This window comes from Vidua macroura, chromosome 1 (assembly GCF_024509145.1).
Source record: "Vidua macroura isolate BioBank_ID:100142 chromosome 1, ASM2450914v1, whole genome shotgun sequence".
NCBI lineage: Eukaryota > Metazoa > Chordata > Aves > Passeriformes > Viduidae > Vidua > Vidua macroura.
In genome coordinates this window covers 108116701-108140769 of record NC_071571.1, presented here as the reverse complement: position 1 = coordinate 108140769, position 24069 = coordinate 108116701, and the positions used below count along the sequence as shown (strand labels likewise).

Below are 24069 nucleotides of genomic sequence, written 5' to 3'. Positions count from 1 at the left end.
GATTTTAGGTTCAAAATGAGAATTCAGCTCCTTCTTAATAAATAGCACCAAAATATCCAATTGGTATTTATGAAGAGGCACATTTTATCAGCAGTTTCAGGAGCTAACATAGAGGTTTGAATGGGTTCAAAAAATGGAGTCCCTCTTACTAACTGAAATGAAAATCGAGGCTCATAAAAAGGGGTCAAGGCAGAAAACCTCACATAATTTCACCTCACCATTTCTCATACTTTTCATTTTTTTGTATTGAAGACTTTCAGTGCCCATTGTTCTCGGTCCAGAAAACTGAGCACCAGCTTACACTAGTGCCAGAATAAACAATATAAGATTTTAAAATGTTGAGTGTTTGCAATTAGTAATTGTGTACATCTGTAAGTGTAGCACTTTGATGCATTCATGTACTGTCACACTCTTGGACAGCAGGGTATAAGATATGCTTGTACAGGAGTGTAGAACATGGGATATTCATGTGCTCAGAATGCATGTGTGTGCAAAGGGAATAAACAGGAGTTTACTGTTTTATTGCACAATGCCTTTGTGATTCCAGAAGATATCTCCATACTGAAATTCATCAGTATCTTTTGGGCTTCCCTCATGTTGAAAGCATAGAATTGTTCATCCACAAAATTGTTTTAAGCTGTAATTCTGGTTTGACCCACAGAACCTTGTGCAACCTTATTTTATGCAGACCTTAAAATCAACTGATTTTGTGACAAAGGCTGGTTGCTAAAAAGTGTATTGTGGTGTGGAAGGGGGGTATGTGGGCAGCTGCATTTCTCTTTAGTACTGAAGTCTCCTCCTTTTGGACATCTGCATTTTATTGACCCCGATTCATTTGTAGAAGAAAAATAAACAGAATTCCAGAACTTAGATCTTCTTTCAAAACAGTGTTGAAGGAATTGAGTGGAGAGTTAACAGGAGCACTTAGCACTGTGGATGTCTATATTCTGTCTTGCCAAAGGGTAAATAGAGGACATTCATTTGTTCATCAGCTTCCAAATCTCCTCTCTTCCCCTCCCTAAGGGGGAGGGAAGAAAAAATAATTTGAAGAAGGGGGTTCTGAATACCTCATATTCTCTTTTGCCTATTTCTAGCAGAGCCAGGCATGAACAATTAAATCTAGGGCTTCCCTGTGGTCTGTGAATAACACAGCACAGTGCTAACCATCAGGGCACAAAGGCAGACAACAAAAGGGGCTTTTTTATTTTTTGTTTACCCTTCAGGACACTGTTTACCTTATCACTGAAGGGGAAGTTATCATCTCATCCCTTTTGGAAATCATAGCGGGTTGATTCTGTACCTCCAGGTGTCGGACTGGCTAGTGATGAAGTGGGCATGTCAGCCGGAGGTTAGGGAACTCGTACCGGGAGCTGTTGCGCTCTCCGTCTTCCCCTCTGCCTCTTGCTCCTTCTCTGTCAAACCATTCTCTCTCTCGCTCTAAGCCAGAATGTTATTTTTTTTCCTTCCCCCTCCCCTCTAAATTTACTTCACAGCAGATTGTCTTGTAGTAAATCACCAAAAACCCAAATAGCACTAAAGCATTCTGATACAACATTAGCATTTGCTTAACAAGCACAAGATAAACATTAAACAAAGAACTGCATTTCTTTATTAGAGGCTGCAAGATACATAATCCATGAGCACAAGAAACATGGGACCCAGTGGATATGCAGATGTGTGTTATTTCATTGGCGCTGGGCGGCCTTGTTAGAAAAGGTTTTCATCTGAAGGCTTGGGGGTGGATAGTTGACTGTCCCTGGTGGGGCTGTAACTAGATACGGAGACTGTTGCAAGCTAGGCTGGGCTCCCTGGTGGATGCGCTGATTGGACAGCCCGAGGAAAACTTGGGAAGCATCAGGAAGTGAACTCAATCACCTTGGGGATGAGAGGGGAGAACCAGATGAAGGCATTTGACTTCTTTTGTAACTCCCACTAAGGACAGATTGCCAGTACGATCCAGCCTCCATAACTGCAAATCAGGCCCTTTCCCCTATGCCGATTTCATTAGAATGGCCAGCATGGTGCAAAGAGGAGGGAGGAAAAAAAGGTTAGACACAGTAATTTTACAGGCAGGCGGGTACAAAAAAAATCTGCATAATTAAGCAGTCAAGGCTGCTAATAGGGGAGTTTATATGCTCTGGGACCAGGCAAGGGCAGCACATATGGATATAGCACTGGATATTAAATCTACGGCATGCAGACTTACTTCAGGGCCCTTAGAGAAAAGGCTAATTATAGAGAGAGGAATTGTGTTTACTGGTCTGTCTTGGGCAAAGATGTTGAGAGAAGTGCAACCAAGTTTTGCAGTTAGACATGAACAGTCTGTTAATAGAGATATCAAAAATATGTGCTTGTGGTTGCTTCACATCTAATCAACAGGAAATCACAGATTCCGAGACCCCCTTCTCCCAGTTAAGTAAGGAGGGGAAAACACATACATATACATATTCCGGATGCAGGATGTGAATGTGTTCATTATTAAATTGCTGGAATTTAATCTGAACCAAGCTCTTTATCATCAATAAATTATATTTAGCAGTTTACCCTAGTTTAGCTGCTCCTTTTAAAAAATGTCAGTGCTTCTGGGTATCAGCTCCAAGTCAGCATTTAAATATAAATGGATAATATGAATGGAAGTTGCAACGGGCAGGACTGAGCAGTTAGAGAAGGGGTATGTTTATGTAACAAGTCCTGACGTGGTGGACATTAACATTTCATAATGCAGATCAAAGGTACAGAGAAGACCCCAGAGCCGTCAGTCAGAGGCCCCTAGCTACTGTCTAGTGTCTTCCATGAGATGTTTTCTCCAAATTAGAAAGTATTAGACTTTTCTTCATCCAGATAGATAGAGATTTTTTTTGTTTTAATACTTTTGAAAGTCATAAGCCATTTTCTAGCTCCCTGCCCACTCCCCACTGAAGAGGTGTCTCATTCTACTGAAAGGATTTTACTCAAGGCATTATCATGAAACAGTGCCTCATAACCATAACTGATAGCAGAGGCCAGTGCCTATGGCCTGTTTTGATTTAGCATTTTGCTGCTTTAGGCTTTTGTCTTTTTAGTGTTTTGATAGCTGTTCTGTCATGGGTAGCCCCATTCTAAGGTCCTGAAAATCAAGAGGGTCAGTCAGAAGTTTGCTGTGAGGGCTTCATTCAGCAGGGTATCAGAGCCATGTGTGAGATGGTGGGTATTCATTGGGAGGTCAGTGTGATCGTGAGGCATTGTGGAGCATACAGGAAGAAGCCCTTGGTTTGGCTTCCTTTATTGTATTGGTAGAGAAAACCAAACCAGCACTCAGGTAATTTACTTCAGTTTTGTGTGGAGTCCAGTACCAGCACCACAATAACACACAACGATAGTACAGAGGAGTGCAGAAAGCAGCCCCTGCCCCGAATGCTTGCAAAGACACTCTAAGTGCTCACTTTGCAAAGGAAATAACAGTTGTCTTGCTTGGTAAATCACTGCATGCTGGCCTGCTAACAGTGACCTCATATCCCAATTCTTACCACAGGTGATCTTAAAGCATGTCAGCCAGGCTGTTTGGAATTTTTTTTCCCCTGTGCTGTGAAGTGAAGCATGGGGAAGAGTGCTGGGGTCACCTGGGATCAGGCAGATTGCTTAGCACTGGCTGGGACTTGTAGCAGGTGGCAGTAGAGGGACAGTCTTTGGGGCATCTGGAACAGCAGAGGCTTTTTCTTCCCCACACCTAACTCAAAGTGATAAGTAACTAAATGAGATATATTTAGAATGCTGTTGTTTATGTTACTGATAAAGCCAGAAAGCTCAGAGGATGTATGAAGCCCTGTCTCTTCAGGGTACCACATTATGCAGCAGTCACATGGCCACAGTAGTGTCTGAGTGTCAGTCTTCCCTGTTTGTTCATGTCACAGAAGGAGAGAGGGCTCAAAGACAGCTGTACTGACTCTGACTTTGTGAGAATGCAGTTGAGTGGAAGACAATAATCTGTATAATCTTCCCAGACACGAAAAATCATGTGCTGAGATTCAGCCCTTCCTAAACATTACAGATTGTGTAGAAAAGAACGGAAAAAGTGAAGCTGGGAGAGACCATGCATGTATATTTTTGGACACAATCAATCAACTGGGAAACACAAATCTGGGGAAAGCAAGTATTTCTTACTTTCTGGTGCATGCAGAATGGTTTGCTTGTTTTCAATCCTGAGTAACTTGTGTTCATCTTCTGTTCAGCTGGAATGCTCTCCCTCTACAACAGTTACTGGTCTTTACCAGAGCTCCCTGCACCTTAGTTTAGATTCGTACATTTGACATGGAGAAAAATACACATCTGTGTGTATGTATGCACACACTCACTTTTTCACAGCTTACACAGCAGTTAAAAGGGTTAATGAAAATTCTCTTCCAGCATTTTTTTTCCATATGGTGGTAAGAAAATCTGCCCTAAAAATATCTGCAGGTTGTCTGTAATGATGGCAGTAAAACGTTGGGATTGCCCCTTGTGAAACACATTTTTGGGCCAGTTGTGTTATCAGTTTAGGTGTCAATAAAACAAAATTGGATTTTCATTAAAAAAAAAAAAAAGTAAGTTGCAAAATACAGAATAACTTTTCACTAGTGAGGAGCGAGCGGATAACCTGTCAATAGTGATGATCTAATGGCAGTCTCCAGGCTGTGCTGTGTCATCAGCCAGCTGTCAATCCCACCAGCATGTCTCAAAAGCACTAATTGTTGTGATAGTATCAGTGTGAAAGCTGCTAAGAAAAAAACATTGTCCCTTGGTGCTGCTTTGTAAAAGATAGGTTGAGGATCAAAGTTCAGCTTGCCTCGACTGGAATTCATTTTTGTGTGCGTAGCTACCTGTTAACACATTACTAAGTACCTAATTGTAGCTGGTTGCAGCTGCAGCTATTTTGCTGGTAAAACACAACAATCAAGCTGACTGCAATCTCCTACAAAAAAAAGTATTTGCCAGCTTCACATAAAATCACCTTTGCTTCTCCTGTGCAGCCCCATTAGGCTTGGATCAGGGGAAAAATGCCTACTCCTCCCCATTCAAGGTGATATTAAAGACTTGCTCCGGCTGTGGTTTCAGGAGCAATCCTACTTAAGTAGCAGTTCAAGCATCATTTCTATATGTAATTTGAAATGCATATGCATGTATCTTTTATTAATACACATGTATCCATATTGCTGTTTTTACAGCTTCTCTCTCTGCAGCATACTTCATTCACTGCTTGATTGTTAAGTCCTGTAAAAGGCAGAAAGTATTTCTTCTTCTTTTTTGATTAGGAGCTTCAAAGACAGAAATAATGTCTGTGTTAAGATAGAGTCTAATATAACACTGGCATTAGAAGAGATATATAATTATAACTAGCAGACACCTGTCAGTAATGTTCTCTCTCAATATTCCTACCCTGTTATTTTTGGCTCCTTTTTGCTCCGTTAATCCACCCATTCCCGTCTCTAAATCCCACTGCTTTTTCCTTCTCATCATCTCAAAGATCTCTCCATTTCTTTCCACCTCTACAGCCAGTACTCTTATTAGAAGCCAAGTTACATTTCACTTTAACCATTTACATTATGTAACTTAACCAAGTTACATTTCACTTTAACCACTTTAACGCCGTTTTTCCTCAGACTAGACAACTGCAGCCACCAACCTGGTTTTGGATACTGATTTAATGTGGTTTACTTACATTTATTTGTGCTACTTTTACCCCTTTATCAAGTATAAACATCCTGTGATCATTTTCAAAGATTTCTATCTAGCCCTGCTTAAGCTCCCTTGTTGAGATTCCTTTATCCCTACCTCTGTGCTCTTCTAAAGGCTCACAGCTTTGAACACCTATTTCTGGAGTCAGAGCCAATGTCCCATTATCTTTTGTCACAGGGCTCTTGTGCTTTGAAGAAATGCTGTCAGGACCCCTGCACAGCTCTACCTTGTCCAGCTTTGTGTCCTCTTCAAGATCTAAGTTCTGCCATGCTTGCCTGGAGTGACTGTTTGTTTCAGAAAAAAGGGCACAAATATATATGCCTTATTCTGTACTCCCAGTCACATTCTTTTCTGGCTGTTTGTCCTCACACAGGGAGGTTCTCTGGGCTAGGGCCACCTGCCTGGAATATAGTGTGAGCTGTGGGGAATGGGTAAAAAGGCCAGGTGACAGTATATTCTGCTGTTCATCTCGTTTCTTCAAATTCAGACAGGTTACAACCAGAGAATTGCTTACTTGTCCACATCTCCTTTGCTCTCAGACATCTTCAGATGGTCTAGAAAAGGACTTTTTTAAGAAGATTCAAAGGACTGGACATTAAGGTTTTCGCAAAGCTTACGCAAGCAACATGATTAGGGGCCTGATTCTGCAGATTCTCAGGCCATTTTACAAAACCCTGAGTACAGAGAGAGGCAAGAGAAGAGAGACTATATTTATCCTGGTAGGCAACACCAGAGACATGAAAACAATTGACCCCTTTGTTTCTATTTCTCCCCACTTTTGCAACCCTGCCAGGCCTAATTTAGCATCTGTGCTCACCTTCCCTGAAGGCAATGCAGTCTTTTCCTTGGCTTGAGACTGTTTTCCCAGAAACCAGTATGTCAGCTGGCACGGGGAGAGATTTCTTGGAGAATGGGTGAGTGGGCTGGGTTCTGTGGTTCCTTAGTTTTTCTGCTGCTCTGGTTGTACCTCAGGAGACCAGCTGCCTGATTAATGCATTGTTCTAAAATGTCATAAGGACCTCTGGGCACAAAGTGTTGCATCCTTCAGAACCACCCAACTCATGCAAAAGCAAGAGAGGTGAAGCCATAGGGAAAATGTCAAGCTGGGATTGAATAGCTGTGAGCGTCATTGCCACCAGTAAATAGGAACACTTATTTGACCGGGGTAAAACAAATGCTAAAAATACACTGTGTCCATCCAGTGCTCTCATCCAATGCTGCAACCCTGCTGCTGAGACAGGGAGTTTTATCTGCATTTGTGACCTATCCTGATTAAATAAATAAATAATTTTTTTAAAAAAAGGAAATCAGGGAATATACAGTAGATGCTTTTTACTGCCAGAGTGGAACTTCACAATCTTATCAGGGGACCTTTTTGTAATGTTTGTAATGTGCTGCTATCGTGCTTTAGCAAAGAAAAATGTCACTGCTGGGCTTTATTTTTAACAGACTTTTTTAAACATCAATTAATGCTAGCAAATGTAATGAAGCAGATTTTCCTTTTTATTTATATTTGGGTGAAAGCAGTGAGGGGGCTTGGGGGAATGACATGCATGGGCAGGGAGCAAAGGGGCAAAAAGGGTTCTGCCTCTGCAGTGCCACTGAAGAGAGCTGGATTATCCTTTTGAAGGGTGTGTAAATGCAGATGGACACCAAGTTTCCAATGGCAGTCACTAGGTTTGAGAAGTCAAGCTGCTTTTGCATGTATCATTCATGTGGCATCTTAAAAAATACACTGCAAAACATGCATGTTAACACGGAAGGGTGTGTGCTTCATTGGTATTCACCTTGCTGAAATAAGTCAACCCTCCATATGCACTCTTCTTATTATCAGAGGTAAAATGACCTAAGGAGGGACATTTGTTTCTTGTTGCATTAACCCTATAAGAGTTGCATCATAATATATTTTGCCCATGCTTGAAACCATTGCAGTGTTATTGGCAGCGTTAGCTAGCTCTCTGCTGTTTCTCCAACACAAAGGCAAAAGCACATGTTCAGGATTGTAGGCAAACTCTTCTCTTCCAACACTCATTTGTTTTGCACTGCTGGGAAGAGATATCACTGAAACTTTGGCCGTGCAACATTGCACTTCTTTCATGAGGGCCTCTCATGAAATTAATGGTGATACCTGTTGCTTGGCAGGCATATTTGACTTACCCCAATGTGACAGTTTTGATTCAGGCACAAAGGGCACAGAATGTATCATTCAAAGATAATATACTATACATGAGGTAATATCTTACCAACCGAGTGAATTAAGGGCAAAGAAACAACTTTAATTTGGACTTTCCCTGCTGTTGGCACTTTTTTACTGAGACCTTCAGAGTGGTTTATTTTCTGAGAAATGCTGGTACTTTGGTATATCAGCCAACTTTCTGTTTGCTATAACTCAATTTCAAGTTGTTTTTTTTTTCTCCTCGTACCCAGCTTGTTGTCTTTGAATCTTTTTGAGGTGGGGGTAGAGAAAGGGTGTGTCAGTCACATAGATAAAATGTTGGAAAGATAAGGGGGATAGAAAGCTCACAAATGTGGCTTTCAGTTCCGTTGCCCCACCTCAGTTTCCTTGCTGCTCTGTGGGTATTCCTTGTCAACTATTATTTCCAGTTCTGATCTTTGGCTTCTGGTGCCCAGCTGACCTACAGAGGCTGCCCACCTTTTCTGCTGTATAATTTTCAAGGATTTAACACAGCAATTTTTATTCTTCTCCGCTGCCATGTCATTTATCAAGTCCAGCAGTCAAACAGAAATGAACATCAACAAAATATGTTGCTTATTTGCTAAAGTGTCACGGGATCCAAATCTGCATGCTTCGCCTAGCAAAATGCATTGCAAAATCTAACAGTGGGCTCTTGCTGGTCAGAGTGATGCAGAGCACAGCAAGTGAGTTTGCCCTGTTGTTTTTATTTTTACTTCTAAAATGCCCCTGTTTTTCCAAATATGACTAGAGGGGTAATACTCCTCCTTGACCTTATTTTCTGTTGTTCAAATCCTGCCTCATGTTAAATCCCTCTGCTCACCTCCAGGTTTAATACATTTAAAATTGCTTCTTGAGTGAGGTGAAGGAAGCAATTGAAGGGGCTGGGGGATATATTCTATCTGCTTTACATCTTTGCAGCTCGTATGCTTGTTTTCCCCACTTTGTTTGGAGAAAGACTGACAAGTAAGCATAACATGCCGAGTAAGTAGAGAAACTTGCTGCCTGTGAGGTTTCTGATGAAGATGCTTTGTTTTAAACATCATCAGGGTCTCCAAATAATGGCCCTCCAGCTTTAAAAAAAAAAAAAAAAAAGACGAGGCAAGTTAAATGCATATCTAGTACCATTCTGTTAAGAAATGCTTTTATTACTTAATATCATTAAGAGACTGGATAATAAAATTACGATGCAAAAAAATCCTTTGGAGCTGGCATTTATTACAAAAAGTCAGGGTATGCAATATTTAAATGACAGCTTAAATAAGCGTGCTCAGGTCTTGGTCAAATTGTTTCATAAAGCTAAGAAATTAAAAATTTACCCACAACAAAAATGTCCACAGCATCTTTATAAGCTTTATAAGCATCTTTACAAGATAGTGGTAGATACACTTTGAATTTTTTTTCCTTTTTTTGTGAGCTTTAATGCTGGAGATTGCTCTGTAAAAGAGATGGCTGTCTTCACTGTCTTCACTTTTTTGTCCCTGATGAAATGTAATAAAAAAAACCTGTGTCTGCAAGTGTTTTGTGCGTCTCCTTCCATTCTTCTGCTTATTCTTCAACTGTGTCAACAGTATGTGCAGATAAATAAAATATCATCAAGAATGCTGATATCATCTTCCTTTTCCCTTTTCCCTCCTCTAACTTACAATAATGTGGGGCAAAGGTCTACTTAACATAACACAGTTACGATAACTAGTACATTTGTATTTCTGCTATGATGAGAGGTCTGCTGTAGTGAGACTCATCCACTGTTGCTGCTTCTTCTCAGCAGTGTTAATTATTCTTCAGGCTCGTGTAGCGTGTGTATGGAAACACAAAATAAGCGATCAGGGAGTAGGATATTTTTGGTTTTATTTGTTGTGTCAGTGACACTTCCACTCTGACACAAACTCACAGAACAACACTCCTGATCTGTAATGAGGTTATGTCCCAGGATGTGTGTTAAAAGCACTAAATAGTCCCTTGCTTATTCAAAATCCTCATTTATCTGAATTAATTTTGTGTCCCCCATTTCATTTGGGTAAATTAGGTTTCACAGTTTCACAATTTGATCACAAGTCTCACAATGTTCAGTATTTCTTGTTCAACCTGAGCCCCTGAAATGGCAGTGCTGCATCAAAATCTCAGTCTTCATTTAAAAAAAATTGAAATTCTCACTTTCCCCGTTACAGAGAAACCCTCTGAGGCGAAACTGCTCAGTGCAGACTTCCAGCCATACACTGAGTTAAATCTCATGGTTTTTAACCCATTCTAATCATTCTGCAGCACATGGCTTAAATAAATTTGGTTTCAGTGACTGCTAGGCACCTTGTGCATGTACACACAGCATTACATGTAGGGTTGAACTGGGTCTTCCTCCCTTTCCTCCTGAGTTTCTCTGGTTTTTCCTACCTCTTCTTGTTTAAATGAACTGACACATACCATGAAAACTCAGTGAGCCTTTTGGAGAATATTTCAGCCAGCAAATGCAGTCTTGTCAGTCATTTATTAGAGTATGTCTTAGTAAAAGGCTAATGTCTTACAGTGGTCAGCCACCTATCTCTTGCTGTTACAGGCATGGTTTTCATATCACATTTCAGATTTCCTCAGAGCTTTACAAGTGTTTTTTGGTTTCTCACTGATGTTAATCACCTCATAGTCATTTAATGTCAGGCCACATTTTTCTCCAGTTCTATGACTTTTTTCTGGAGAGGCTATATACTGACCTGACCGCCTATACTTTTATTTTTCTCATAATGGTCCTGTATTTTTTCCCCAAGTTTGATGCTTGATATTTGTAACATGCTGTTCTTTTTAATTGTCTATTTTTTATTAATTATATACTGGTAATTTTGTTGGTCTGAGACATTTGGATGTAAAAATACATCTATCATTATTGCCATAGGAGCTGCACTAAATTACTCAAGCTCTGCCTGGATATGTATGCTATTCTGCATTTCTTCAGTGAACTTCAAATGAAGGTTAAATTGAGACTTTGCTGTGCCTTTTCACACAGGTTTCATGTCCTTGTCCTGCCTCTGCTCACCACTTCTTCAGCTCCATTTGCCTTTTCAGTTTACCTCCTTTTTTTGTTTATTGTTGCTACTACATTGGTTCTCCTTCCCCAGACAATCTTTATGTGTCTGATACATCTCTTTTTAGCCAACTCTTCTCTATTTCTTCTACTCTGATGTTTTTCCTCTTTTTCCCTTATTATCTGAAGTTCAGAACTTTGCCATTGTGTTACATCAAAGTTCACTGGAGGAGCGGCTGTGTTCCTAGGCACCACTCCTCAATTGCTAGCATGGTGGGAAATGGTGTCTTTGCTTCAGTGTGGAATTAGGTTTGATCAAGGCTTAGAATAAATCTGTTAACAGAGGCATTTAGAATTTGGGAAAATAAAGCCAACCCCCAAACATGTAACTGATTGAGAAAGAATAACTAATTGGCCCTCATTATTCACTTATCCACAAATGAAGAACTTTCAATATAAAAATTCTAAAAGCTGTTTGTTCAGCTCAGTGTGAAGTCTTAGTACCAGCAGAGAAAGGGGGAAGGAGAGTGGAGCAGGTTTAGAATGAAGTCTGGTCCTTTTTTGATATGTGGGCCCAAAGCTGCTTGCTTGCTTTAAAGAAGAATCAAAGAGAAACATAGGAAAAGGTTAGCTCAAATTAAAATTGAGCTTTCTCATGCTTTCTTAAATAAAACAGCAAACTAAATCAGATGAGCAATATAAATAATTCTTTATTTTAAATTGAGCTTTATCATTTTAATACATTGCTGTACAAAGAGATCTCCCCTAACAGGCAAAGCAGTTTGCTCACATGAAAATAATCTAATTAAATGCCCAGTTATCAGCATAGACCTGAGGGCCTTCACAGCCTGAACCTCTTCTTCCTCCCTGTTTTTTCTCAGGGCTGGGGATGAGGAAATGGAGGATGGGGGAAAGAAAGCAGAAGGTTGATACACACCTAAATGAGTTGAAGAAATGGATCAAAATCACAGAAATTGCTGCTCATTCCCAAGTGTCCCTCACCTATGTAAAAAGATGCCAAATAATATTTGACTGATATAATAGCATTAAGATTTGGAAAACAAAATACCAATACTATCTGATGTATTAGGAAATATGAAAAAGACTGTTATTACTTCATGTTCTTGAGTCAAATATCCAAAATAACAGGAAAGCCCTATCCTATCCTACTCTTTTTTCCCATTTTTCTTTTTTCTTTCCTATCTTTCAAGAATAAGTAGGCAATTCTTTGTAGATAAACAGCATTTCAGCATTTAGAGACTTTATCTTCAAAACATCTAATAGCTTCATGCCAAAAGAAAGAGGCAACTCTGACCCTTTTTGTATATTCAGAACAAAAGAAATACCTGATGAGACTTGTGTATGAAACATAATTTCTACTGCTGGTCCACTGTAGTGTAGAATTAATATTGACACTTTGATTGTCTCCACATGAGATGTTTTCCCAGTACCACTAAATTTAGAACAGCTTGCATTTAGTTTCTGCAACATGAAATATTCTCTACTACCTTAAAAATTCATATTTTCTTTGTGCAAAACTCAAAAGTAGATATACCTGTACTTTGACCAGTGTCTTCCAGAAGACCCAGATGAGTGGGCATTACTAGTAGGCATGTAGCAACAAATAACTGAGAAAGCTAGTTCTCCAACCAGAAAGCAAGAAAAAAAACCCAAAACTGTAGCCTACACAGTAAACAAAAATACTGAAATAGAATGAATTTTTAAAAAAATTGAATTCATAAAAAAGTAAAATGTTTTTACTTAAGTTTTTACTGTGCTTAGTTCTTCTGAATATAAATGTGACACTTTTATTATTTTTTCCCCCTACAGTTTGATTAAATCATTAATATCTACTTAGCTCAGGCAACCTCTAAGCCATTCAAATTGCAATTTGACTTTACTAAAGAAGATTTTGTCCAAGAGTTTTTTCTGGAAATAGACTTTTAGCTCAAAGAAGAGGACAGAGAAAAACTCAATTCCAACGTTAATTCCAATACTGCAGTCATAATGGTTAGCAGATGAAGCAGGGCCTGATTCTTCCACCACTAATTTAGTGAGAGTTTTCATTCTCCATTTGGGATGCAGCTTTGGAGTATGGTTTCTTTATCTGTAAAATTCAGATAATAATCTGTATCTCACTGTGAACTGAGAGGATGGAGGGCTTAACCTTGCACCTCAGCAGAATTTTGTCCCACAAAAAACCTAGGCAGGAGTCGAGAAGGATGGGAGGCCTGCTCTCCTGAGTTAGTTATGCCAGCATTTGGAGGATCAGTCACCAAGTTTTTAATCAGTGCTCACTAAGTGCTATTTGAAAAGGTAAATGTTGAGCTGCATCATCTGTCTACAAATAACTCATACCACTCAGCTTATTCCTACTGGTTTAAATTTCTTTTTATATCCCATAGCAAAATTGTTTCCAAAATAAGCTCCATCACATGGGATTTTATTGCAATGATGAAGTGTAACCTTGTAATGTGTGTAGCTATGTGATGCAACACAGATTTCTTTTCTGAACGAATTTTAATACCTTTTTCTGGTGCAGTTACAGACAGGGAGTAGCAAATTATGCATGTCCCATCAGTTGGTGAATAACACTATTGCAGAATTCCAGAACTCTCTCCTGATAGCCAGTTGCGCAGAAAATGCTGTTGTTTGATGGAGAGGGGACCTGCTGTATTTAAATCATTCCTACTTGATCTGAATACATGACACTTATTAAGAAATAGGCCCTTCCAGTCGCCCGTCTTTTATTTTCATCCAGCCTCAGTGAAGCCAGACAATTTGTGGCTTTAATAGAACACACAAGGCACATGTGTTAAGAAGAGTTCACTTACAAGCAGCCAAAGTGAGTGCAACCAAGCAAAAAAGTGAACAGTTGGTGAAGTGAAATGCATCCCTTGCTTCAGACAAAAATACAGTGGATGAAAGATGCAGTAGACTGGCTTTCCCTTAAGCAGATCTAATTTCAAAATCTGTCCCTGGAGAGATGAACTTTTGCTTTAATTGAGGAGGTGGATCCCAGCTCTTTGTCACTCCATCGATCAGCACCCTTTGCTGTAGCTTTACAGTACACTGCAGAAGGCTGTAGGAATTATTTCCTGCTTGTTGAATAAAGCTTCCTACTCAGTGCTGCTGGGAGTCAGCGTGGCCTGGTCCCAGCAGCACAGTGCAGCTCCCATCCTCTTCCTGCTGCTGAAGGCTAGTATCCTTCAAGGCAGTATCTTACCTGGTCCCTACCTTCCCCTTGAGAGGCTACAGTTGTTGGTGACTCAAGAGTTTAGAATTGTTGGTAGGATCTTGTCTACCAGCTTTCCTTGGCATGGGCAGAGTCTTGCCTAAAAATCATTCTGAACTGGAAAAAAAAAAAAAAAGCAAGGGGAAAGACATTGCAGCCTGATGTTTTGAATTTCTTCGGCTAACATCATGATTATGGTTAAAAGTGGTACTAAGGATAAACACAGACCAGTATGCAGGCATCTACATGAGCAGTAGTATGTGGCACAAGAAGGAAGGTGTGAAGGATAACTGTGCCTAGAGGGTCAGTGAGGAAGGGAGGGTATTTTCTTCCCCTGGCCTCCTGTTTCCTAACATGTGGTGACTTACCCTGGACAGTCCAGGACAAACACAGGTGTACTTCTGTCTTTCCATCCAATCCTCTATCCTGTCTCACCAGGACTGAACCATTAGTTAGGGCTTAAACAAAAACTGTTTTTCTATGTCAAGTTGTTCTCTTCTAATGGCTGTAAATTCCAGCTGTATACTTCTTCCTGCTGCAAATGTCAGCTGTATGCTTTGCCTTTACTGTCTCCCCTTTATCACTATTCCCATGCTTTTTATGTCAGCTTCCAAAATTAACACTGTGATGGATCGAGTTTCTCATTTGAGGGGTTCTGATAATGTTTGAGGAATTGATAATGGCAGAAGCATTAGTGCTATCAGGGAGAAATTAGGAACGGGGTGCTGGAGACTTCAGGTACTGTTCAATTTCAGCTTCCAGGCTTGGAAGAGCTGTTATTTGCTCTTTATCATGTGAAGGTACATACTTGCCACAACAGACTCTAAGACCAAATTTTGCGCAGGAATGAGGTTGTCTGAAGTGCCACAGGGAGGCTGATGGTTGTGTAGGTGTGTGGCCAGTAGAATTTAAAAAATGCAGGTAAGCACAGCACTATAAGCTAGGAATCATGGATGGCTGTACACTCTGGAAATTACAGTGTTGTATGGTGTTTTTGTCCTTCCCCTGTTTTCCGTGTGAGATGTTGTAGCCGAGGGGTTAGCTGCCATCCATGGCATTGCTTCCTTACTCCTCAGATCTCTAGCTTATAAATGTGTGCTGCAGAATTAGCTCAGGGAAGAGTGAAAGCAATGTGAAGAAAGAGAAATTGGTTTAGGGGCATGGTTTGCTTGGTAAAAACATTACAAAGAAAACATATTGAATGTGGGAGCTGTGCATGTTTTAGACGTAAAAAAAAAAAAAAAAAAAAAAAAAAAAAAACCTACAGGGCCTGCAGGCCATTTCATTCCTGTGTTGTGTGTGGAGGGCAGATTTTACATGACTTCTTAGCGGATGCTTTTGAGCATGAACCCAGCCTCATGATGATTTACCAGGAGGGCATCATCATCCTAGGACCTTTGCCTATAGATTTATTCAGAGTAGAAGGCTCAAGGACCCTTCCGGACAATCTCGAGGATGAGAAAGAGTTACTTATAAACTGGTACAAATTGGTGCTGGGTAATGCTGGGTAGTGTTGATCAGACAATATAAGAGGGCCCCCAGTGGTTACTGACTTAACAGCTGCATGTAAGTCAGCCAGTTAACATTTGCTTGTAGCTGCTCTAGTTTTGTTTTTATTGAAGAGCAAGAAACATAAACACAGGACAAGTCTAGATGCTATTTAAAGGGTTCCACTTGTTTAAAGTGTATATTGAAATGTCAGGGTCTTCCATTAAATTAACAAGTTGTGCCTTGAGTTTGTAACACAACTTGGGCCAGGTCATCCAGAGCACAGGCTCTGGGGCAGGTGTAAGTGGGAGCATCCTGCCTGCTGTACAAGTTGCTCAGTAACTCCACAGTACATGGGTAGCCAATACAAAGAGGATCCCCAAATATAAGTATATGCTCAGCACGAAGACTGATTATATTTGCTTTTATATCTGGTTGTCAAGTTAGTTGCTGAGGTAATGGGCTGCACCTCAATTAAAATCTACCTGCCTGCATTGAAACATTTAATATTTGTGTAAATATTAAACATTTATATGAATATTAAATGCATTTATTTGGAATTGATTCATGTTTACATTTTCCCACTATCTGAATAAAGATTACAAATGGAAAGCAATTTATTTATGCAGAAATTCTGCATACATCAAACTCATTTGACTACAAGCAGTGGGTAAACCATTCCCATCCATCTTGCGAGGTCTTAACCATGTCCAAGCTCATATCCCAACCACATAAGGGCAACAGTAAGCACCAGTTCTGTGCTGTACAGTGGGTACTTTGTTCTTGCCTTCCTCATGGCGTTGTTGGGCCCATAATGTGAAGGACGTGCTGACTTGTTTTACGATGTACCACACCAGGGAATGCAGTGTGTAGTTTTCTGTTAAATTTGGAAAAGTGCAGGCTTTATATTAGAGGTTCATTTCTTTTTCATCCTTCAGCTAACTCATTTGCACTGTAATGTACTTTCCTATTCCTCCTCCTGATACTTGCTGCTTTTATACCTATTTTCCAAGCCATATTTTTAGTCTAATCCATACAACAGTTGTCTAAAATTCCATAGCATTGCTTATTTCTTACCTATAACTCTTAATAAAAAATAGGGCTGTGCCAACCTATTATATCCTTAATAGAATATTCTAATGGTTATTAAATCAATTGACTCTGAATCTCACTTTAATAAATGAGTCAGACAGTATTTTCCAATTACTGTCAGCCGCCACCTTTCCAAAGAGCAGATTATTTTGATTGAATTTTTTAAAGCTGCTCAGCACTTTTTTTTTTTTTTAATTTTTTTTTCTTTTTTTTTTCTGCCTGAGTAAGAGGAAGGAGCAGCAGCTCTGTTCTGCAGGGAAGGAGAGCCCTTTAGACTGTATCTGACACTCCATTCCATTTCAGATTTATCCCAAATGAAAACAGAAAATGTGACATTTCACTGGCCCTTTATTTATTAATGATATCATATTTTGCACTTCCATAGCACACTATCAAATTGTTTGCTAAACATGGAGAGCTAGACAGGGGCCACTGCATAAACAGAGCCTTTTTCATGCTCTTTCCACATCTGGCACCTTTGCAAGATATGCCACATCCTGGCTCTTTCATGCCAGTGGGAGATAAAAGGCTGACTGTGCTTTTAAATTGTCTGTGGAGGGCAGAGAACAGGGACAAAGCTTTGTTCCCCCATCCTTCCACAGTGCTGTGTGGTCCAGGCAAGTTGTGTGTCAAGAAATATAATCTTAAGCCTTTTCAAAGGCAGATGGCAGTGATTCTGGGTTTTCTGAGTATGGTAGATAGTCTTGGACTCTTCTCCAGCTCCACTGTCTTGGTTGTATTAAAAGTCTTAAGGGATAGTAATTAGGTCAGCCTGTTAAAGTAGAAATTAAAAATTAGCACCTCTTCTTTCAAGATGGATAGTCTGAGAAATACAGGCCACACTGTCATGCCCAAGCTGATAAGAGTATGTCAGTGTTGAAGTTTGGAATGGAAGCTAGCACTCCTGATTCTTCTGACAGTTCTGTACCCTTAGCTGTCTTCCTTAAATTTAAATATTGGCTGGTCTCACATTCCTGAATTCAAGGACTGGAACCTTGCCCTTTGTTCCAAGGATGTAACAAAACTGGTGATGTGCACAAAATTGGTGAAAACAGTGGGACTTAGGAAAAATATTATTTTGTTGGTTATACAACTGCAGTCTTATTTTAAATATGGTCTTTAGAACTTGGAGACTAAAAGCATTTCATTTTTAAGAGAAACTTAGATTCTGCACAAATTGATGTCTCTTGCCTGGGGAAGGTTTTTATCTGCCCCAGGCGAGTGGGTGAGGGGATTTTTCAAACCCTGTTTATAAGCCTTAGGAAAATCACATTTGCAACATAGAATAATCAAAGTGATTTTGATATTTGCGAGCAGGAAATCACCTTGGATCCGAGTAATATGGGAAATACAATAAGGGTCACATTTAATGGGGTTCAGTTCTTCTTGAACAAGTACAATTTCTGTGTAATTAAAATTAATTTTGCTTTGGCATCAGGAGTGCATGCCTTTCTTCCTACTTTCTTCTTCATCAGCTAAGATAATGGAAAGACAAAAAAAACCCTTCTCTGTTTTCTGTAGCATCATACAAAAACATTTCTTTTTTGGAAGTCTTTCTTCCTTGGAATGTTTGAAGTACTTCCCATTCCTTGTTCCCATGCTCAAGAATGATTAGCATGGTTCATTTACACTTTGCCAACAGTAACTCTGTGATTTGAGAATTGTCATCGATTATTTTCACCTTGACTTGTGGAAGATCCTGAGATGGAGCTCCCTTTGTCCTAATTGCTTTGATTGTGTGTTTCAGCACAAACAGGTTGATGGAGAAACTTCACCTTACAGGCTTCCTGTCTTGTAACTGCCCATTGTGGGGAACTTTTACATCTCCAGCACTACCTGTTCAGTAATGACCATGGCAAAGATATGCATATAGGAGAAATACTGTGTGTCAGTCTGTACAGTCCTCAGAACTAATTAGCAAGTTCAGGAAAGAAGAGGCATTTATATAAGATTTGTTGAGCCCTCCTCCTCTTTTCAGGATGCTGTTCTGCAGCTTTGCCCGCAGCTGTGGATTGCTGCCTGTTGGAAGTAGACAGCTTACAACCTGCCTTGGAGGATGTGTCTGTGTCTCTTAGATCTACAGACTGGAGTCTGCCAGGTTCTTTTCCTTCATGCTCCCCTTGGTGGTGCTTGCATGGGCTGTACGTGTCCTCTCTCAGCAGTAGCAAAGGCAGAACACACTGGAAGGGTTTGTCAGTGATGGTGGAAAATGCCAAATCCCAGGCAATTCTTGATAATCCACTAAAATTTTCCCTGCTAATGAAGTAGTTAGCATATATTTGATAAATATTTAATAATTTTTTTTTTAATGAAGAGTTATAAAAGGCGTCACCTACAAGATGAGAAAGTGTTACCCACCCTTAACCTTCCCCCGGAAGTCTTTTGCAAAGGATTTTATCAGCTTTTGTTCATGACTACCAGTGTATGTGGCTGGGTGGGACGTGTACCTCAGCAGCCTGTGCTCTGTTGCCACCATATTCCAGTCTCTCCAGAGAGGCCATGGTGTCAAAACAGCTGAGATTGACCTGAGCCTTCGCCTGAGTTTTTGTTGACAGCTGTCCTCAATGGATCCAGCTATAAACTGGTGCCTGGTCAGGCAGGCTGGGAGTCAAGTTCTTCTGTCTCATGTAGGCAACAGAGACAGGCACTTCAGCAGCAACAGTCTGTGGGCAGGGGATTGCCAGGACCACCAACATTTTTCAGCTAACACTCAGAGCAGGCCTTCCATTTCACACCCTCTAAAAGCTCTGCAGCATGTAGAGGTATGTGACGATGCTGAACGACAGTCTCCAGGCAGGTGCAAAGGAGAGCCCTTTATTGCAAAAACCAGGCCTTTTAAAGCAGTTAGCCCATTACCAGTTTACACAGTTTTAAGGCACAACAAGCCCAAGTCAACCAACCACTGTACATCACGATGTGGACACGCAGCACGTCTCTCACGTCTCTCACATCTCTCACGTCCCTCTACCCCTATTCCAGCTGAGTCACTCTCCTAGAGTTCCCTTCTACTTAGCCTAAGTAGCAGGCCTGAGCCATGATTTTACAAGGGTAAAAAGGCACTTTATAAGGCTTTACCTATATGCAACAGAGGTAGTCAGGAACATTGAACAGTGCTTTCAGGGAGGATTGTGTAGAAAAGGAAAGTAAGTTTGCAGTTTGCTGTGTCTGCATGAGAGTGATGTCATTTTGTGTAAACCTTTGTCTTTGTTGGGTTTCATCAGTCCCTTTTCCTTGTGAAGAGCTCTGACACGTCACAGAAACCACACAATGGTAACTTTCAGTAGTCCCACCTGCAGAATGGCCACCACCGCCTGGCTTAGCTCACACTGTCTAATTCCCCCCCTTTGGCTAGAGATGCCATGACTTATGCGAAGGCTAAATTTAGCTTTTGGACTAACAAGAAGTGGTAGCTGGGGGCTACCACTGACATTTTTTTCAATTCTTATAAGTCACTAGGGGTCATTTGGGTCAGGAATGTGCCCGCACTCAGCCGCAGAAGCCATGTAGTGTTCTCTTTATAGCAGTGGAAAGGATTGTCGTGTGGGATGCAAAACATTGTCTGTGCTCCCACTATTCTTCACAAATGCCCATCCCAGGGTCACTCATCGTCACTGCAGGCAGCGCTGTGTCCGGCGGGAGGTTGGCAGCCTGGCATTTAGTTGTTCAGCATGGGCAGGGCATTCCCCTCAACCGCCCCTTCCCAAGTGAGAAATGGCAGGGAGCTGCGCTAGTCACCAAGCACTCCATTCCTGCTTGTTTTTTAATAATCCGATACAGTATTTACCTGCGAGATCAATGCTACTCATGTAGCACACCGGTGACATACAGAAGGACCTTTTCTAAGCGGCGCTGTGGGAATTGAGGCCTCTGCAGCAGGGCTGGAAGCCACTTCTTACCTAGCAACTGTTTCTAAGTAGGACAGCCGCTGACTGCCCTCATGGCGGAGTGGATGAATCCTGCAGCACCCTCAGGAAGGGAACCTGGTGCCAGGCACCAGCCGGCCTTGGAGGACAATGGGAGGAAGCAGAGGAACAAGCGGCGGGGAGCGGGAAGGGTTTTAAAGCCACAGGACATGGACGGGAAAGCTGCGTCAGAAGGCGCGTGGGGACTTCTCTGGGCTGTTCAGAGGAGAAATGCAAATAAAGCGGGGAAAAAATCCAGGATTGTCACAAAGGGAGGTTTGAAATCCTGCAGCTTGCAAAAGGTTTCATGTATGCCCACAGGACTGGGAATGTGGAGTAGGAGTGATGTGAGGGTATAAACTACCCACCCTTCTCACACTGGTTACAAGAAACTCCACCTCAGCCAGAGTGCCAAAAACAGCATTCACAGCTCTTACCCGTGGTAGACAGGATGATGTGTGATCAGCATTAAATTCCTCACGTGCTGTTTTTTCGGTCGTGACTGGGTGGCTCTGCTAAGAAATGATGTTTCAGGTCATAGTCATCATTTCCTACTGAAGGCTAATGCTCTGCATTCCTGCTTAGTGCTAATTATAAGTGGAAAATCTGTGCTTTTAATGCCCAGTCAAGCTTTAGATATTCTGAGACATTCTTGGTAAGAGAACACTTCAGCAATTGTAGGCGCTGAGGGGCATCCAGTTTCCTGAGCTTAGGAAAACAAAAAGCTGCTCCAGTTCACAGATTGTGTTGGACTTTCTCTTTGTAAGGTCTGTGGTGAATTTCAGTTTTCCTTTGATTTCTCCTGCAGATGAAGGACTGAACCACGAATGCAAACTCTGCAATCAGACATTCGACTCTCCTGCCAAACTTCAGTGCCACCTGATAGAGCACAGCTTTGAAGGCATGGGGGGCACCTTCAAATGTCCGGTGTGCTTTACAGGTAGGAGCCCATCACTGCTTGTCCCAGTCATGCCCTTAGCTTGACCTTGCAGAACTCCCTGAAAAAATGTGTTGTGTGCTGGCTTTAGGTCAGCTTTAGGAGGGAACATTACATTTTGCTCATTAATAATATTGATTAGAAATCGTTTAGAAAGCTGAGCTCCTTGGAAGGTCAGTCATCCATCTGAAAGAAGTGCATTTCAAGCTCTTCTATCGGAAGTTTGAGTTTTTTCTAATTACAGAAGTGATAGTCTGTTACCTTCCACGGTATCATGTTCATTACGTCCATGTTTCAAACCTGCCAAGGTTAAAGCTGTCCATAAATTTGTGCTTTAAAGCTACAGATGCTTCATCTAAACCCATAAAACTCAGAGCAGAATTTCCCAGGCATAGCCTGTGCAGCAGCATTCTCCTCTGATGGGGTAAGAAAGCCTACATGTGTGTGTTTGCTGGCTTGTGGTGAGAAGAAACACCCTTGTAATGTGCTTTAGAAAGCAAACCATGCTGTCTTGCCACAAGTCAAGTTCGGCTGTCCCCTGACACAAGTCCAAGTGTGGAATAATCCTCCCCAAGTCAGTGCTGTTATTCAGTAGTAAAACCCAAGTGAGAAAATAACTTGACCCAGTAGGGCTAAGCACTGCAGTGTTTGGGCCATAATGAAGAACAGAAAAATGCTATTGTTGGAAATGAAAACACATTAAAAGGATGCCTACTGAGTTGTTGTGAGTTTTTTTAAGGACTTCCTAATAGAACATTTCATAAAATGATAACCTAAAACATGAGTGTTACTATGTAGCTTGCATTCCCAATTTCGCTTTAAAAGATGAAAATCAAAGATAATCACAAACATGACAAAACACACTTTGGGTATTCACACATCAATGGCATGCTAATTCTGGAAGCCATTCAAGGCTTCTGTTTTCCATTAATGGAAGTGAAGGATTTTCATTGATAAGCAAATAGACCCTTTAATACCTTCATTTTACTCCTCTTTGTTTGGCAGCTCCACGCCCAGTGAAACCTAGGCAGTGCTACCAAGGAAAATTAAATTTGAATCTTTCATCTTTCAGATACAGTGGCTGGTGATGATTATTTCCTCTCTGTGTTCAGATTTCACCCATTTCCGTGGGTTATAAAATCTAAAAAAATACATAGTTCCTCTTCACTGCACAGCTTGTCTGAGCATGGGTAGTACCACCACAAACAGTTTGTCTGTAAAGTGTCTGTCTTCAATAATTCTTTCAGTTAGGCATTCCTTCAAGTTTTTAGTTTTACTATTTATTCTACCAATTTTTTTTTCCTGGATTTTGTTTACACATTATGGTGTGATCTTTTTTCAGTGTAATGTCATGGATCTTGCGTTTCCAATTTTGGGGTCTTGTAAATGCAGCATAAAAACTTGCATATGTAAAGAGTACCCACTGAGGGTTCTCCATGTGACCAAGATGCCTGATAAAATTAATCCTTCCATTTCTGAACCAGCAGCCTTGTGAAATTTGTTAAAGAGTATGGAGATAAGTTGATTCCAATCTGTGTGAAATACTTCTTGCTTTTTGCTGATGGGGTAAATAGACAGTGAGCATTAATCACAAACAATGATGCTTTATTAGCAATATGACATTAAATTACTTCACCACATCTTGCTAGAATATTAACAAGAAGTAAAAATCACCAATATAAGTTTTATATGGAAAAAGGAATCTGATCTTTTTTTTCCCAGGGTAATGAGAAATGTGATTAAAATGTATGACTCAGAAGAACAATATTCTGATGTTTTTTGTTGCCTTGCAATTAGAATAATTTTAATGATTAGGAGTGGAGTCAAAGTCAAATGCCAGCATCTTTAATAAATCCTTTCCCTGCCTATACAGATTAATATTGTAGATGCAAACTTTTTTAGGTCACAGTGCACCAGGCATCCATCAGAAGTCAGTGCTGCCAACCCAAACACTGCCTCTGGCATATACAATTTAATTATTAATAGTATGTCTCCTAGGTAAACTGTTACACGGTCTTAGGGCCTTGTTTTGTAGTCATTAAAATTGAACATGTTTATATTATTGAAACCCTTGCATTCAGTGTGTAGGCAGAGTTGATCTTAAAGTATCCAAAGAGAATTTACCTGCAGTTCTGTTTCACATTTATAGACATTGCCCCAGTATAGCTGTGGGATATAATTTTTAACATTAACACATTTAAATACAGAGCTGTTTGTTAGCTTTAACTTTAGGTACACAGAGTAAAACAGGACTTTGGCATCTGTGCTTTTCAAACCTGTTGGTTGCCAGGAAATAAGTTTTGTGTGTGTTCAATCGAAGTGCAGTAAGGATGAAGAAATAATTCTGAACAGGAAATGGCATTTTCAGATACTTTATAGTTGAAATCTTCATTGGTTATCCTGACAGGGTCTTTTTTTTTTTTCTTGGTCAGTTGTTGGGTTTTTTCCTTACACCAGGGATCTGTTTCAATTCATTTATTTTAGAAGAAGCCTCACACTTTGTAGATAAATGACATT

The 24069-nt window shown here is 40.5% G+C and overlaps 1 protein-coding gene and 1 long non-coding RNA gene across 2 annotated transcripts in view; one reads left to right on the top strand and one right to left on the bottom strand.

Annotated features, from left to right (window-relative positions):
• The window catches only part of ZNF521 (zinc finger protein 521), a 202225-nt gene extending 179585 nt beyond the window's left edge, over window positions 1–22640 (top strand). The window contains exons 8-9 of the mRNA XM_053979506.1: window positions 21424–21555; window positions 22558–22640. Of these exons, the coding sequence (XP_053835481.1) occupies window positions 21424–21555; window positions 22558–22640 (215 nt within the window). The remainder of the gene's footprint in view (window positions 1–21423; window positions 21556–22557) is intronic.
• Window positions 17044–20809, bottom strand: LOC128808377 (uncharacterized). Its single transcript, XR_008437452.1, has 2 exons — window positions 20498–20809; window positions 17044–17485 (listed from the first exon to the last, which is right to left on the bottom strand). It is a non-coding gene; the product is annotated as an uncharacterized LOC128808377 (long non-coding RNA).
• Window positions 22641–24069: the final 1429 nt, after the last annotated feature.